Source organism: Cricetulus griseus, chromosome 2, assembly GCF_003668045.3.
Source record: "Cricetulus griseus strain 17A/GY chromosome 2, alternate assembly CriGri-PICRH-1.0, whole genome shotgun sequence".
NCBI classification, from domain to species: Eukaryota; Metazoa; Chordata; class Mammalia; order Rodentia; family Cricetidae; genus Cricetulus; species Cricetulus griseus.
Window position 1 is genome coordinate 37,073,696 of NC_048595.1, and position 13,324 is coordinate 37,087,019.

At 40.7% G+C, this 13,324-nt stretch overlaps 1 protein-coding gene across 5 annotated transcripts in view; it reads right to left on the reverse strand.

Moving 5' to 3' along the window:
- Positions 1-847: 847 nt before the first annotated feature.
- The window catches only part of Stil (STIL centriolar assembly protein), a 45,328-nt gene continuing 32,851 nt past the window's right edge, over positions 848-13,324 (reverse strand). For 4 of the 5 annotated variants that reach the window (XM_027402488.2, XM_027402485.2, XM_027402486.2 and 1 more), the window contains 3 exons: positions 9,187-9,379; positions 6,729-6,979; positions 848-3,696 (listed from right to left, as the gene is read on the reverse strand). In XM_027402488.2, coding sequence (XP_027258289.1) covers positions 2,910-3,696; positions 6,729-6,979; positions 9,187-9,379 — 1,231 coding nt within the window. In that variant the 3' untranslated portion in view covers positions 848-2,909. The remainder of the gene's footprint in view (positions 3,697-6,728; positions 6,980-9,186; positions 9,380-13,324) is intronic. The other variant, XM_027402487.2, reaches the window with a different exon arrangement.

Genomic DNA, 13,324 nt, shown 5'->3' on the forward strand with positions numbered 1-13,324 from the left:
AGCTTTAGAGGCTGTCCTGGAACTCGCTCTGTAGACCAGGCTGGCCTTGAAACTCAGAGATCAACCTGTTTCTGCCTCCTGAGTGCTGGGGTTAAAGGCAAGTGCCGCCACCACCACTTTTCTATAGAATCTTTGCAGCTTTTCTGGGTGGTGGTGGTGCACTCCTTTAATCTCAGACCTTGGAAAGCATAGGGAGGCAGACCTCTCGACTTTGAGGCCAGCCACTTGGTCTACAAAGCAAGTTCCAGGACAGCCAGGGCTACACAGAGAAACCCTGTCTTGAAAAAACAAAAACAGTCTTTGTAGCTTTTATGAGACATATTTAACATGTCCACACCTTCTTCCATGGGCTGAGCACTGGATAGGGTGATGAAGACAAGTGAAAAGAACAGTTTATAATCAACAAGCAGGGCTCTTAAGAAGTTGAGGGAGGGGGCTGGAGAGATGGCTCAGCGGTTAAGAGCACTGACTGCTCTTCCAGAGGACCTGGGTTCAATTCCCAGCACCCACATGGCAGCTCATGACTGTCTGTAATTCCAGTTCCAGGGGACCCAACACCAACATACATAAAACAAAAATAAATTAAAAAAAAAAAAAAGAAGTTGAGGGGGGGACATTTGAGGAGGGACAATGGGCCAGAACTCAGAGTTCATTTCCAGAAGCTGGATAATCTAAATTCTACCATATTTTTAAAATTCCAACATGACATGAGATTTGGAGATAGAAATTCTGAGAAATGCCACTCGACAGGCAAACATTTCCAGTCTTTACTTCAGTTTCCCCTGTACTAATGCTTCTGCCAAAGATACCCAAGGACAACTAACTTCCCACAGTAAAGCACTTCTAGAACTTTCTAGTGTAGACTTTATTGATGGTCCTTCTTAGCAAGCACTAAGTAGAAAGAGATGTTTTGTGGAATTAACCTGTGGTCTAAACTCGGTTTTGAAAACTTCTTCAACATCTTAACAGAAACATTCGATCAGGTGATGAAATTATAAATTCTTCCTCAGTCTGCTTGTATAGTTCCCATAAAAAATGAGATTCACAGTAAGAGTTGTTGAGGCTGTTGGTTAATCCACTTAATATTTTCTGTTCTTTTTTCTTGAGACAAGGTCTCTCTTTGTAGCTCTGGCTGTCCTGGGGCTTGCTCTATAGATAAGGCTGGCATAGAACATATAGAGAGATCTGCTTGCCTTTGCCTCCCAAATCTGGGATTAAAGACATGGGCCACCACATCTGGCTTAATATACTGTTTTCAAAGTGCAATACAAATGGCACCCACATTCACTTTGGGGTGAAACTCAGAGGGCTCAGTTTAAAAAGAGCATTGACAATTCTATTACTTACTAGAAACTGCAAGTAGAAACAGAGGGAAACATCGTTGTCACTTATGTCTAATTGTGACTTGAAATTGCAGCAATGTAGGGAGGGAACAAGGTGCCAACTGGTCCCTGGCTCCTTGGCCCTGTTAGCCAGCAACAGTTCTCTATTAGTACTGTCTTAGGAAGCCACAGCTGGATTAAAAAAACATTCAGAGAACAAATGTACGTTTCTTTCACTTTACAAGCCAAATTTTAATACAAGACAACCACACTTTTTTTTTTTTTTCCCCTGAGACAGGGTTTCTCTGTATAACTGTGGCTGTCCTGTTACTGGCTCTATAGACCACGCTGGTCTTAAACTCACGGAGATCCACCAGCCTCTCCCTCCAGAGTGCTGGGATTAAGGGTGTGCTTGACCACTGCCCAGTGACAACATTTTAACTTCAGCAGAAACCTTCATCTTTAAAGTGAATGAGGATATTTTTCTTTTATATTTAGAAGTAACAACTTGGGAGAGGAGGAAGTAAAGAATTACTGACACACTCAACACTTAGATAGATCTCAGGACATTATTTGGAGAAAGGCAGTAAATTTCAAAAGGTATAATGCTAAATTTAAAAAAAAGACATTTAAAAAGTACAGTTCTGTTTATGAAACATTTTTTAAATGATTACAAAACATTCCAGTGATGATAAGAAGATCAGGGACTGGAGGATGTGTTTTAGGTTAGTGGAAGCTATGTGATATAATTTCATGCATCTATACGCACAAAATACAAATCAATGGCACACCTCATGGACTGAAGTATAAAGTTCAGTGCTAGAACCCTTGGTGTGAGGTCCTGGGTTCAACCCTCAGCACTGCCTCTTCCCACCAAATAACAACCAAAGGCAATGAAAAGTTCTGTGGTTTACTCAGTATTGTGTCTAATGTAATTTCTTGGTTTTATAACTTACTATGATCACGTAAGAAATTGTCTTTGGGAGACACTGGGTGAAGTGCATACCTGAGACAGACTCAGAAGACAGGAGGAGAAATCTGAAGCCAGCCTGGCTACATACTGAGACCGTGTCTCAAAAAACCTAGTTGAGAATGTAGGTGGGGCTCAGTAATGGATCTCATTAGTACATTAGAGGTCCTGGGGTACAGAGAGTACACTTGAACTTGATTTGCTGCAATCCTCATTTTAGGGTTATTTTACTTCTGTTTTAGGCTCAGAGATGCAGAACGAACCCAGCTTCCCACTAACCAGCCATTTCCTAACTGGGTCACCTGCTGACCAATGCTACTGGAATTAGCTGCTAATAGGAAACAGACTCTTACAGTTATTAGAAATTCCAAAGGTCACGGCCAGGCAATGGTGGTGCATGCCTTTAATCCTACCTTACACTGGGGAAACAGAAGCAGACAGAACTCTGTGAGTTAGAGGCCAGCCTGGTCTACAGAGTGAGTTCCAGGACAGCCAGGGCTATACAGAGAAACCCTGTTTTGAAAACCAAACAAACAAAAAGTGATCCCAAAGGTCTGGCTTCCTTAAGTGCCATCAGTACCCACCTAGTCCTCACATCACAAAGCAGGAGTAAAGAGTTAAAATAACTTCGGTAACTGTCTGAGACGATTCACATCTAAGAAGGTACCCACAGAATGCATGCTACTCATTTGCTTTAAAGTCTCAGGAGGCTGCAGGGGTCCAGGAAAAATTGCAGTGTCACTTTCATTTTCCTTCTCAGGATGTTGAGTGAACTCTGCTTTTCCAGTTCGGAGGCTCACTGCAGCATCTGGTTTAAGATTCCTTAATGAAAAAGCAGGGTCTTCATTCAACTGCTTTGCAGCTCTTGGCTGGACAGCTTCATTTGTGATGTTTCTCAACACTGGCATATCTGTGTGCATGTCCTCAGAGCCACAGTCAGAACACTGAGATGTTTCATAGGCATTGTGAGAAGGCGCTTTCTGATGATCAAATTGCACAGGTCTGCATGCAGGGTTTCTAGTCAACTCCCAGTCAATCTCACTATCTGCATGGCCAGGAGACTCTTCATCCTCACTATTGTCATTGCTTTCTAAGAGCCCGTATCTCTTCATGTATTTTTTGGTTGCAAATGACATGTTGCTTGGTGAAACTAAGCTAAGCCCCACCGTGCTTCTGTCTGAATTAATATGGAGAAGGCCAAAAGATGAGTCACAGTTATTTTGGTTTGATCGAGCGCGAGACAGTTGTGACAGCTGATTTTCATTCAAGTATTTCAGAGCTATAGCATTTGCCTCCATGCTCAAATCCACACCAGTGGGACTTAAGCCGCTCATGCCAACATTAGCGAATGACATGTAGTTTAATCCAGAGATCACTGCTTCTGGGCTGATGCATGCCAAAACACTGCAAGAAACAAAAAGCAAGGTAGCTTTTAACCTTATTTTAAGTAGTAAGTTTCATTCTTCAAAAGTAACAAAGCTTTCAGCTTTAAGCTTACTGGGGCTTCTTAACTGACTACTCAGACTTAAGTCCTCATGGACAGACACACATTCAGAGTATACATTATAACCGGGAGGTAACTGGTATACACAGACTAAATGATTGACTTGCTAGTTTCAATGTTTTACAACGACAGCATACTTGTAGGCTGGCCATCGTGAAGAAACACATTACCAAGCTAGGTGTGGTGCAGCAGACCTGCTATCCCAGACCTCAGGAGGCTGAGGGAGGGTAATCAGTTCAAGACCAACTGGGCTTGGCTTGGGCTACACAAGAACCTGTCAAAAGGCATAACAAAACAGGAAGCAAGAAAGAGAAGAAAGAAGGGAGGGAGGGAGGGAGGAAGGAAAGGAAAAAAAGAGAGAGAAAATACATTGTTGCATTATCTAATAGTTACTTCCCAATGGGAGTCTTAATCATGCCTGTAATCAGGAAGAGGCTGAGGCAAGAGAATATTGAACCTGGACTATATAATGAGATGCTCAAATAAACACGGTTCTACATAGAAAGCATGGGGAACTTGTGAATTCCAATAGGTATATGTAGTTATGTACTTCTTTCTCAATCTTTTCTTAAAGATTTATTTTAATTTTATGTGTATGAATGTTTTGCCTTTGTGTATATATGTGCATCACATATGTGCCTGGTACCCAAAGGCCGGAAGAGAGCACTGGGTCTCCTGGAACTGGAGAAACCACCACATGATCACAGATGTCACAGGGTCTCTATCTTTCAGTTCAGAAATAAAACTGTCAGGGCCTTTGAGATGGCTCTGTTGGTAAAGGCACTTGCTACTGAACCTAATGACCACATGGAAGTAGAAGACAACTGACTCCAAGCTTTTCCCCAATCACGTATACACCAACACCCATGCCCCCCCCACACACACAAAGTGGGGAAGAGAGAACGAGCAAATAAATAAATGAATATTTGTTTGTTTTTTAAATGAAAACCTTCAAAAATGTTAGCCTCATTCTCCTGTAATAATGATGAGAATTAAAATGAGTATAAGTATTTGGCAAGCAATGATAAAACACCTAATATAACTTTAATTTGAACTAAGTACTTGCATAATGACATTTGCTTAGTATTGACTTAAATAGTACATAAGAGATTTGGCCTAAAAGTTCAGTGAGAGAGAATGAGGGTTCAAAATATTATAGTGCATGGGTACAACAGAATACTATACAGCTATCAGAAGCATAAGGAAGGGTCTGGGGAGATGGCTCAGTGGACAAGAACATTTACTATTCTTCCAAGGACTCAGTTCAGTTCCCAGCCCCCACCCAAATAACTTTTCTAGAAGAATACAAAAGAAATGATAAAATTAACCATGAGACAGATGGAAGAGTTTGAAGGAATGGGGGGAGCTTTTATATTTTATCTTATATTGCCTGTTAAATCTTGTTAGTATTCTAATAACAAAAGCAATTATCAGAAAACTTACTAGCTCAATAATTTCCAGATTTTATCCTGTTGTAGACTATTATTTTAACTAGAAAAAGATATATTACATTTGTTTATGCTGTATTTGTTCAACTATGTGAGTATGTGTTGCTGTTTTACCTTGCCTATCTAAGGCACCTGATTGGCCAAATAAAAAGCTGAATGGCAAATAGCTAGGCAGTAGACAGATAGGTGGAGCTGGTAGGTAAAGAGAATAAGTAGGAGGAGAGAACGAGACAGAATGAGGGAGAAAGAAAGGGAGACACCCGGGGCCAGCCAGCCAGGCAGCTGCCCAGTCAGACACAGAGTGAGCGATACAGAATGAAAGAAAGATAAAAAGCTCCAAGGCAAAAAACGTAAGTGAAGAGAAACAGGTTAATTTAAGTTATAAGAGTGAGTGGGACAAGCATAAGATAAGGCTGAGCATTCATAACTAATAAGTCTCCCTGTCACGACTTAGGAGCTGGTTGGTGGCCCAAGAAAAAGCCTGGAACATATCTTCTTTTTAACAGGTGTATATATGCTGAGGTTGTCTTTGGTAAAGAGGAATCTAAGCAGAAAGTTCTAACAGTTGGCTGCACACAGCCAGAAGAAATGCCTGTGCTTTCTAACAACAGAGTGTGTCACTGAACACTGGGAACTGGTACATCTCCACTACCTCCAAGGAAACTTTCAGACACTGCCAATAAAACTCATTTTCTCTTTTCCAGTATTTTGTTGGCAACTTTATCTAGGAAAGATTCCAATAAAAGAATAAATCAATAGAGCAACCATCCTCAGGTAACTTTTCTATGTAACCTCATTGTAGGGATATATAATTTATGATTTAATAAAGATTGCCTGAAGATCAGAAAAGCAAGGCCAGCCAAACTAGTTAGTTATAGAAGTCAGGCAGTGGTGATACACATCTTCAATCTCAGCAGCCAGAGTTGCTAGCCAGGGAGCTAGTCAGTGGTAGCACACACCTTTAATACCAGAATTCAGAAAACAGGCAGATAGAGCTTTGTTAGTTCAAGGCCACACTGAGCTACATGAAATTGATCCAGTCTAAAAGAGAAACAGCTCACACAAAGGAGATCTCAGCACTTGGGATCCCACACCTTTAATCCCAGGATCTGATAGGTATAAAAAGAAGAACCAAATAGTCTCATGAAGCAATCAGTCTCCAGTCATGTTGGGGACAGGGAGAGATTTAGTTTCCAGTCAGGGAAGACAGGACTTCCGTTTCAGCCTTGGTAGAGGTAAGAGCTACTGGCTAGCTGCTTTGCTTTTCTGATCTTCAGCTTGAAGCTGTCTCTGGGTTTTTATTACTCGTGTTACACCTCATTTCCCTAGAAGACTGGAAAATGTAAAGATGGCATTTGCATTCTACTCACAGCAGGCTCTCAGTAAATGACAAATCAGCGGGCCTGAGGTGCTGGCACACACCTTTCAGGAGTGCTGAAACATACCTTCCATTTTTTCATCTTTTAAAATGAAACTTAAAGTACCTGGCATGATCCACTTTCTGTGCGTTTTTCTTCACTTTAGTGGGAGAATCGATTTTCACTCCCAGGCTCCTCAGCTGTTTAATAGTTGCACTGAGTACACAATCTTTGTCTACCAGTCCTGGGTTGTGCTTTTTTTTCCTTACATGGTGAATATTTGGGGTTTTGGTGCACTCATGGTTGATACCTACTGCTTTGGTAGGTGGTTGATCAATCTCTTGGGAGGAGTTATTTAGTAGTTGGTTCACTTTACCCTATGGAAAGAAAAAGAATGCATTTTTAAAAGTCACTAACAATCTTAAGGTCTTTTTAAAAAAAGATTTACTCATTATTTATTAAGTCTGTGTGCATGTGGGTGCCTTCAAAGGTGGAGTGTTAAGTGGTTGTGAGCCACCTGACCTGGGTGCTCTTAGAGAGCAAGCTTTCTGAACTGCCAAGTCCCGTTTCTAGTCCTCAACTTCTAGGTTTTAGGATAATGCCACAAGGAAGGCTAAATGTTATCTTGTCAAATTCTATAAAGTATCTAGTATACTTCAATTACACAGGTTTCTTTGTCTTTTCCTTTTTTCCTCCCCATCTCTCTGGAGAAAAAATTTCAAGGCCCACCTTGAGCTCAGAGATACACCCCTTTTCTGCCCACTGAATGCTAGGATTAGAGGAATGAGCCACCATAGCTGGCTTACTGCTTACTTTAAATAGAAGCCCATACTAATGATTTCATCAGACCCTACAGGAAAGAGAAGATGCCACTTACAAATTTTACTTCCGGAGCATACAAGCCAGCAGATGTAGAAGGGAGGGATGAACATGAACCTATATGAAGTTCTTTATTTATTTGTTTTGTTAAGATAACTATATAACTCTGGTTGTCCTGGAACTTATTATATTGACCAGGATGGCCTTAAACTCACAGAGATCTATTCACCTGACTCTGCCTCCCAAGTGCTAAGATTAAAGGCATGTGCCACCATGCTTGATTTGTATGAAATTCTTTTTTTTTTTTTTTTTTTTTGAGACAGGGTTTCTCTGTGGCTTTGGAGGCTGTCCACGAACTAGCTCTCGTAGACCAGGCTAGTCTCAAACTCACAGAGATCCACCAGCCTCTGCCTCCCGAGTGCTGGGATTAAAGGTGTGTGCCACCATCACCTGGCAGTTTGTATGAAATTCTTAAAGAATAAAATAAAAATATTAAACAAGTAACAGGAGGCTGAGATAGTAGTCATAAGTTCAAGGCCAGCTTGCAGTATATAGTAAAACCCTGTCCTCTGGCCACAAAACAAAAGGCAAAAATAAAAAAATTACTAACATACTTAAATCATGCATTTGCAACTTGGCAATATGTCTCTTCAGCTTATAAAACAAACTTTATTTTTGTAATTAGGCTCTTTTTCACATTTTATAAAACATCATTGACTTTAGCTACTCTGAATTCATGACATTCAGCAATATTTTACTTCCGGAGCATACAAGCCAGGACTAGTCTAGGACCTAGCAGGCAAGTAACAAATACTGTTTGCTGATGAATATACAGAATTCCTTTCATACATGTTTAATTAATCATCAACTGCAAATAGGGAAACAAAACATGCCACGTCTTCCAGTTGGACAGAAGTGACCCTTAAGAACCCACTCACATTCTAAGTTAGCCAAGAAGAACTATTCTATTCATTCTGTGTTTTTTGCTTTACTACAACCTGTCATGTTTGTCACTGGTGTCCATGTTAGAATTTCTCCTCTGTTCTCAAAGGCACAGACAGCCATAGTCACTGCTAGATTATCTACTTAGCTTAGTCTCTTTTCTTTCTCTTTCTCTTTTCTTTTTTAAAAAGATTTTATGTATTTATTTATTATGTATACAACACTCTGCTTCCATGTATATCTGCACACCAGAAGAGGGCACCAGATCTCATAACGGATGGTTGTGAGCCACCATGTGGTTGCTGGGAATTGAACTCAGGACCTCTGGAAGAGCAGTCAGTCAGTGTTCTTAACCTCTGAGCCATCTCTCCAGCCCCCCCCCCCTCCTCTCTCTTCCTTTTTTTTTGGATGCTTCAGAGACAGAGTTTCTCTGTATAGCTTTGTAGACCAGGCTGGCCTTGAACTCACAGAGATCCACCTGTCTCTGCCTCCTGAGAGCTGGGAATAAAGGTGTGTGCCACCACTGCCTGGCTAGTCTCCTTTCTTAAAATAAGTAAATGTTTATTAATTATCTGCCTACCTGAACTGAAATCAGTTAATGATATCATAAATATTCTATTTTCAAATTCCTCACAAATTCAAGTTGCTTCCCCACCCAAAAACTTCCAACTATAGAATAAATTTGGCAGAATAGTAACATTTGTATTTTTTAAGATAAATATTGTTTGTTCTGGCTAAGAATTTGATGACTAGAAAGCTTAACTAGTATTCCCTATATTAAATAACCACCTCACAAAAGAGAACATGGTCTACACTTACTCACCAACAAGTCCTGGTAAATTTTCTGGTTATCTGCTGGCCAGTAAGGCTCAACTTTTGGTTCCTCTGATGATTCAGTGCTGTTACTGGCTCCCTCTGTTGGCTCAGTTTGTAAACGCATGCTCACACTCTCAGCCAGCAAAGCATTTGGGAAGAACACAGGCACATCAGGTTCTTTTCTCTGCTCTTCAGAGCTGCTTGAAAGGACATGCAGGATTAGCATCAGTTATCAAAACACTTTTAACATATATGTGAAATGCAGTAATTTTGGAAGAAAGTAGGAAGATCAAAGCAGCACTTGTTTTTCATATTCAACACCACTCCCACTCCACCCCCACCCCCGAGACAGGATCTCTCTGTGTAGCCCTGGAACTCACTCTGTAGATCAGGCTGTCTGCCTCTGTCTCCTGAGTATTGGCATTAAAGGTGTTCACCACCATTCCCACCACTACCTGGCTGCATTTTCAACTGTTAGCAAGGCAAATAAATACCATCTGGACAGGCTGCTCATAAGCCAGACCAAAGTACTGTTTTATTAAGTTATCTGTTGTTAACTTACTAAGTTTTCTGTTGTCCCATTTAAGATGACTTTCATCAAAGGCTAGAAACAAGGTGATATGGTCTACATTTGGTGCAGCAAAACCTTTTAGTATATCTAAACATTTTAAATATATATTAGTGGGCCAGGTGGTGGTGGTGGTGCATGCCTTTAATTCCACCTAGCACTTGGGAAGCAGAGGCAGGCAGATCTATGTGAGTTTGAGGCCAGCCTGGTCCTCAGAGCTAGTGCCAGGACAGGTTCCAAAGCTACACAGAGAAACCCTGGCTCAGAAAACGAAAATAAACACACACACATACACACACACACACACACACACACACACACACACTTTGCTCACTTCAAGTTTTAAAATAGAATTGATCCTTGCCAATTCAAGGTTCACAAGCCACAATTATTAATCAACATTATTTAGCTAATGGTATTTTTCTTTATACTTTTATTTTTTTCAACTTTATTTAGAGCATTTATCACTTTCAAAATAACAAAAAAAAAATATGACCGGGAAAGCAGCATTATAAGCTCATTTCTTGTTAAAATAGTAATCTGTAGCTCTTGTAGAAAATAGAGAAAAGTGGCCAGATATGGTGACAAATGACTGAAATCTTTTAGTTATTTATGTGTTTGTGTGCCTGTGTAAGTTTATTTATATACACCATGTGCATGCAGGGACCCAATGAGGCCCGAAGAAGTCAGGACCCATGGAACTGGAATTCTGGGTGTTTGTTAGATGTCTGAACTCAGAAAGGAACCAGGGTCCTCTGCAAAAACAGTTAGTGCTGTTAACCCCTGAGCCACCAAAGATTTATTTTTACATTATGTGTATATGTGTATGTTGTTATGTGCACGTGTGTGTGGACACCTGTGGACGTAAGAGGCCTTGGGTACTCGTGGGACTAGAGTTACAGGCCGTTGTGAACCTCCTGACATGGGTACTGGGAACCAAATTCAGATCCTCTAGATGCTGAGCATTAACTACTCAGCATCTCTCCAACGGCAATGGGTGTAGTCTCATCACTTAGGAGGATCTTAAGTTCCAGGCTGCTAACAATCATCCCAAGATAAATTCGAGTGGTTTCTGGCAGTGTCTGTCTATACTACATCACATGACTTCACTGAAGCCTTTGTTCTGAACACACAGCACACACACTTTGCATTGTGCACTCATCACACCTTGATACTTCAATGGAAATTGTTGAAAATGCTGTGGCTCAGATTCAAGATTACTTTATGCTATGAACTAGTGTTCATATTGTATATACAAAGTTTTCTTATAGAAACATAATGATTTAAACAAAGACTTTTAATATTTTCTTATTATCCTTCTTCAACGGGTTAAGTATTAAATCAGTATATTTTTGGATTGCAATGTATTGGAAGATTTGATTTCGAAATGACCCTAAATATACTTGTCGTTTTGCATCATGTGTGCAGTGGTGTTCTCAGCATTGAACATTAAAACACTAAACTCTTAAAAATGATGAAGATAAGGCTGGGCATGGTAGTACATGCCTTTAATCCCAGTGGATGTCTGAGTTCAAGGCCAGTCTGGTCTGTAATTGAGTTCTAGGCCAGCCAGGGCTATACAGAGAAACCCTGCCTCAAAAAACCAAACTAAACCCCCAAACCCCAAAACCACTGTCATCCAAAAGCCAGGCACGGTGGCTCACATTTGCCACAAGCTCAAAGATGGCCTGGGCTTAAATTGTCCTTTCTAGGATACCTGGGGCCATACTGCTTTTATTCTTAGGGAGAGGCCATACCAGCTATCACTGTGCTGATAAACAGTTTTGCCTGCCAATTGGCCTGGGGGACCCCTAGGAGATTCCTAAAGCACATTTCTAGGTGTGTCTGTGAGGACATTCTCAGAGAGGAACAGCAGCTGAGAGAAGAGCTGCCTTGAATGTGGACCGCACACTCCAATCAGCTGGGGTTCAGGGTGAAGAAAATCAGAAGGACAAAGCCCACTCATGAGCTCAAGTTCTCTGTGCCACTGTGTCCCACTTGCCTCAGGTGAGCAGCTGAGCATGGCCATATGTGTCAGAATCACCAAAGGCCCACAGCAACGGGGCAACTTTGAGAAGTGAAATAGTGAGCCACGTAACTTCTCATAACAGCTTCTCAGTACGAACTTTCCACTAAACGCTGCTATAGAGCTACAGACACTGTTCTGACCATTTTACACATATCCACCTTTAATTCTCACAATAATCTCAGAAATAGGCACCTTTATTACTCCCATCTTACAGGTGAGAAAACAGTCAACTAGAGGTTGTGAGAGCAGTTCATGGCCATGTTGTCATGACTCAAAGTGGAAGCTTGAGCTAAAGAGTGTGCTCATAATCACTTGGTAGAACTATGTGCTCAAGAATTTAAAAAGATTTATCTAGGTGTCTAAACTAATAAATAAAAACAAAGCTGGAAAAGATGACATGAAAGATTTTAAACCTCAAAAAAAAAAAGTAAGATTAAAACAAAAATGTAAATGATGATTCCGGTATGTTAGTATATCCAAAGCACAGCTTCTTAAAAAGTGCTTTAAACAGGGTCCCTACAGATGCCTTATGCCATCACTTTCCACTGGCAAAGAGTAGTCAATAACCAATTAAGCTGCAAAGCCAATAAACTTATCTTCAGAGACTGCACCAACACACAAAGACTGATCTAGCAGATGCCCAAGGGGGACCAGAGCACGGGGAGCTAAGTGCCACCGGTGAATACTCAGCAGTGAAAAAGCCACAGCATGAGTCAGCAGTCAGCCAGGGTGCAGAGAAGCACCAAACCCACTGTGCTCAGATCTGGAAATGAGTTTTTTTTAGGACAGGGTCTTTTTATAGAGTTTGTGCTGGCCTCATACTCATGACTGTCCTGCCTCCATATTCTAAGTGCCACCACATCTGGCCTAGAGATAGTATTGATTATAAATCAATAAATTATATGCTGGAAAAAAGGGACTAGATCTAAGTTTTGTTAGGTGTTACAATCAATAAACCTGATTAATTGTTCTGAAAAAGTAATTAGCTTCATTCTATCAGTTAAATTAGGTCCTTTTCTGAAGTTAAAAACCAACAAAGGATTGGAGATTTTCACAGATTTGAAAACCTTAATTCTAGAAAGTATTCTTTAGTTTACATAATTAAGTCAAGGAAGGGGCTGAAGAGATAGCTCAGTGGTTAAGAGCACTGGCTGCTCTTCCAGGGGACCTGGGTTTGGTTCCCAGCACCCACATGACATCACACAATCATCTGTAACTTAAGTTCCAGGACACCCAATGGCCCTTTTTCTAACCTGGGCAAACACATGGTGCACAGATACACATGCAGGTAAAACATTCACACTCAAAAATTAATTTAAAAAGAGAATTAATTCAAGGAAGATAAAAGGTAAATCGTGGTTAGTTCTTTTTGAGTTTCTGACATTATTCTAAATAAAATATATACAGACCTGGGGCTCTTTCTGTTAGTAAACAGAAGCTAACATGAGCTGGACATGGTAGTGCATAGCTATAATATCAGCCCTCAGGAGGATCACGAGTTCAAAGTCAGCTTGTGCTACATATCAAGTTCTAGGACAGTTGGACTGT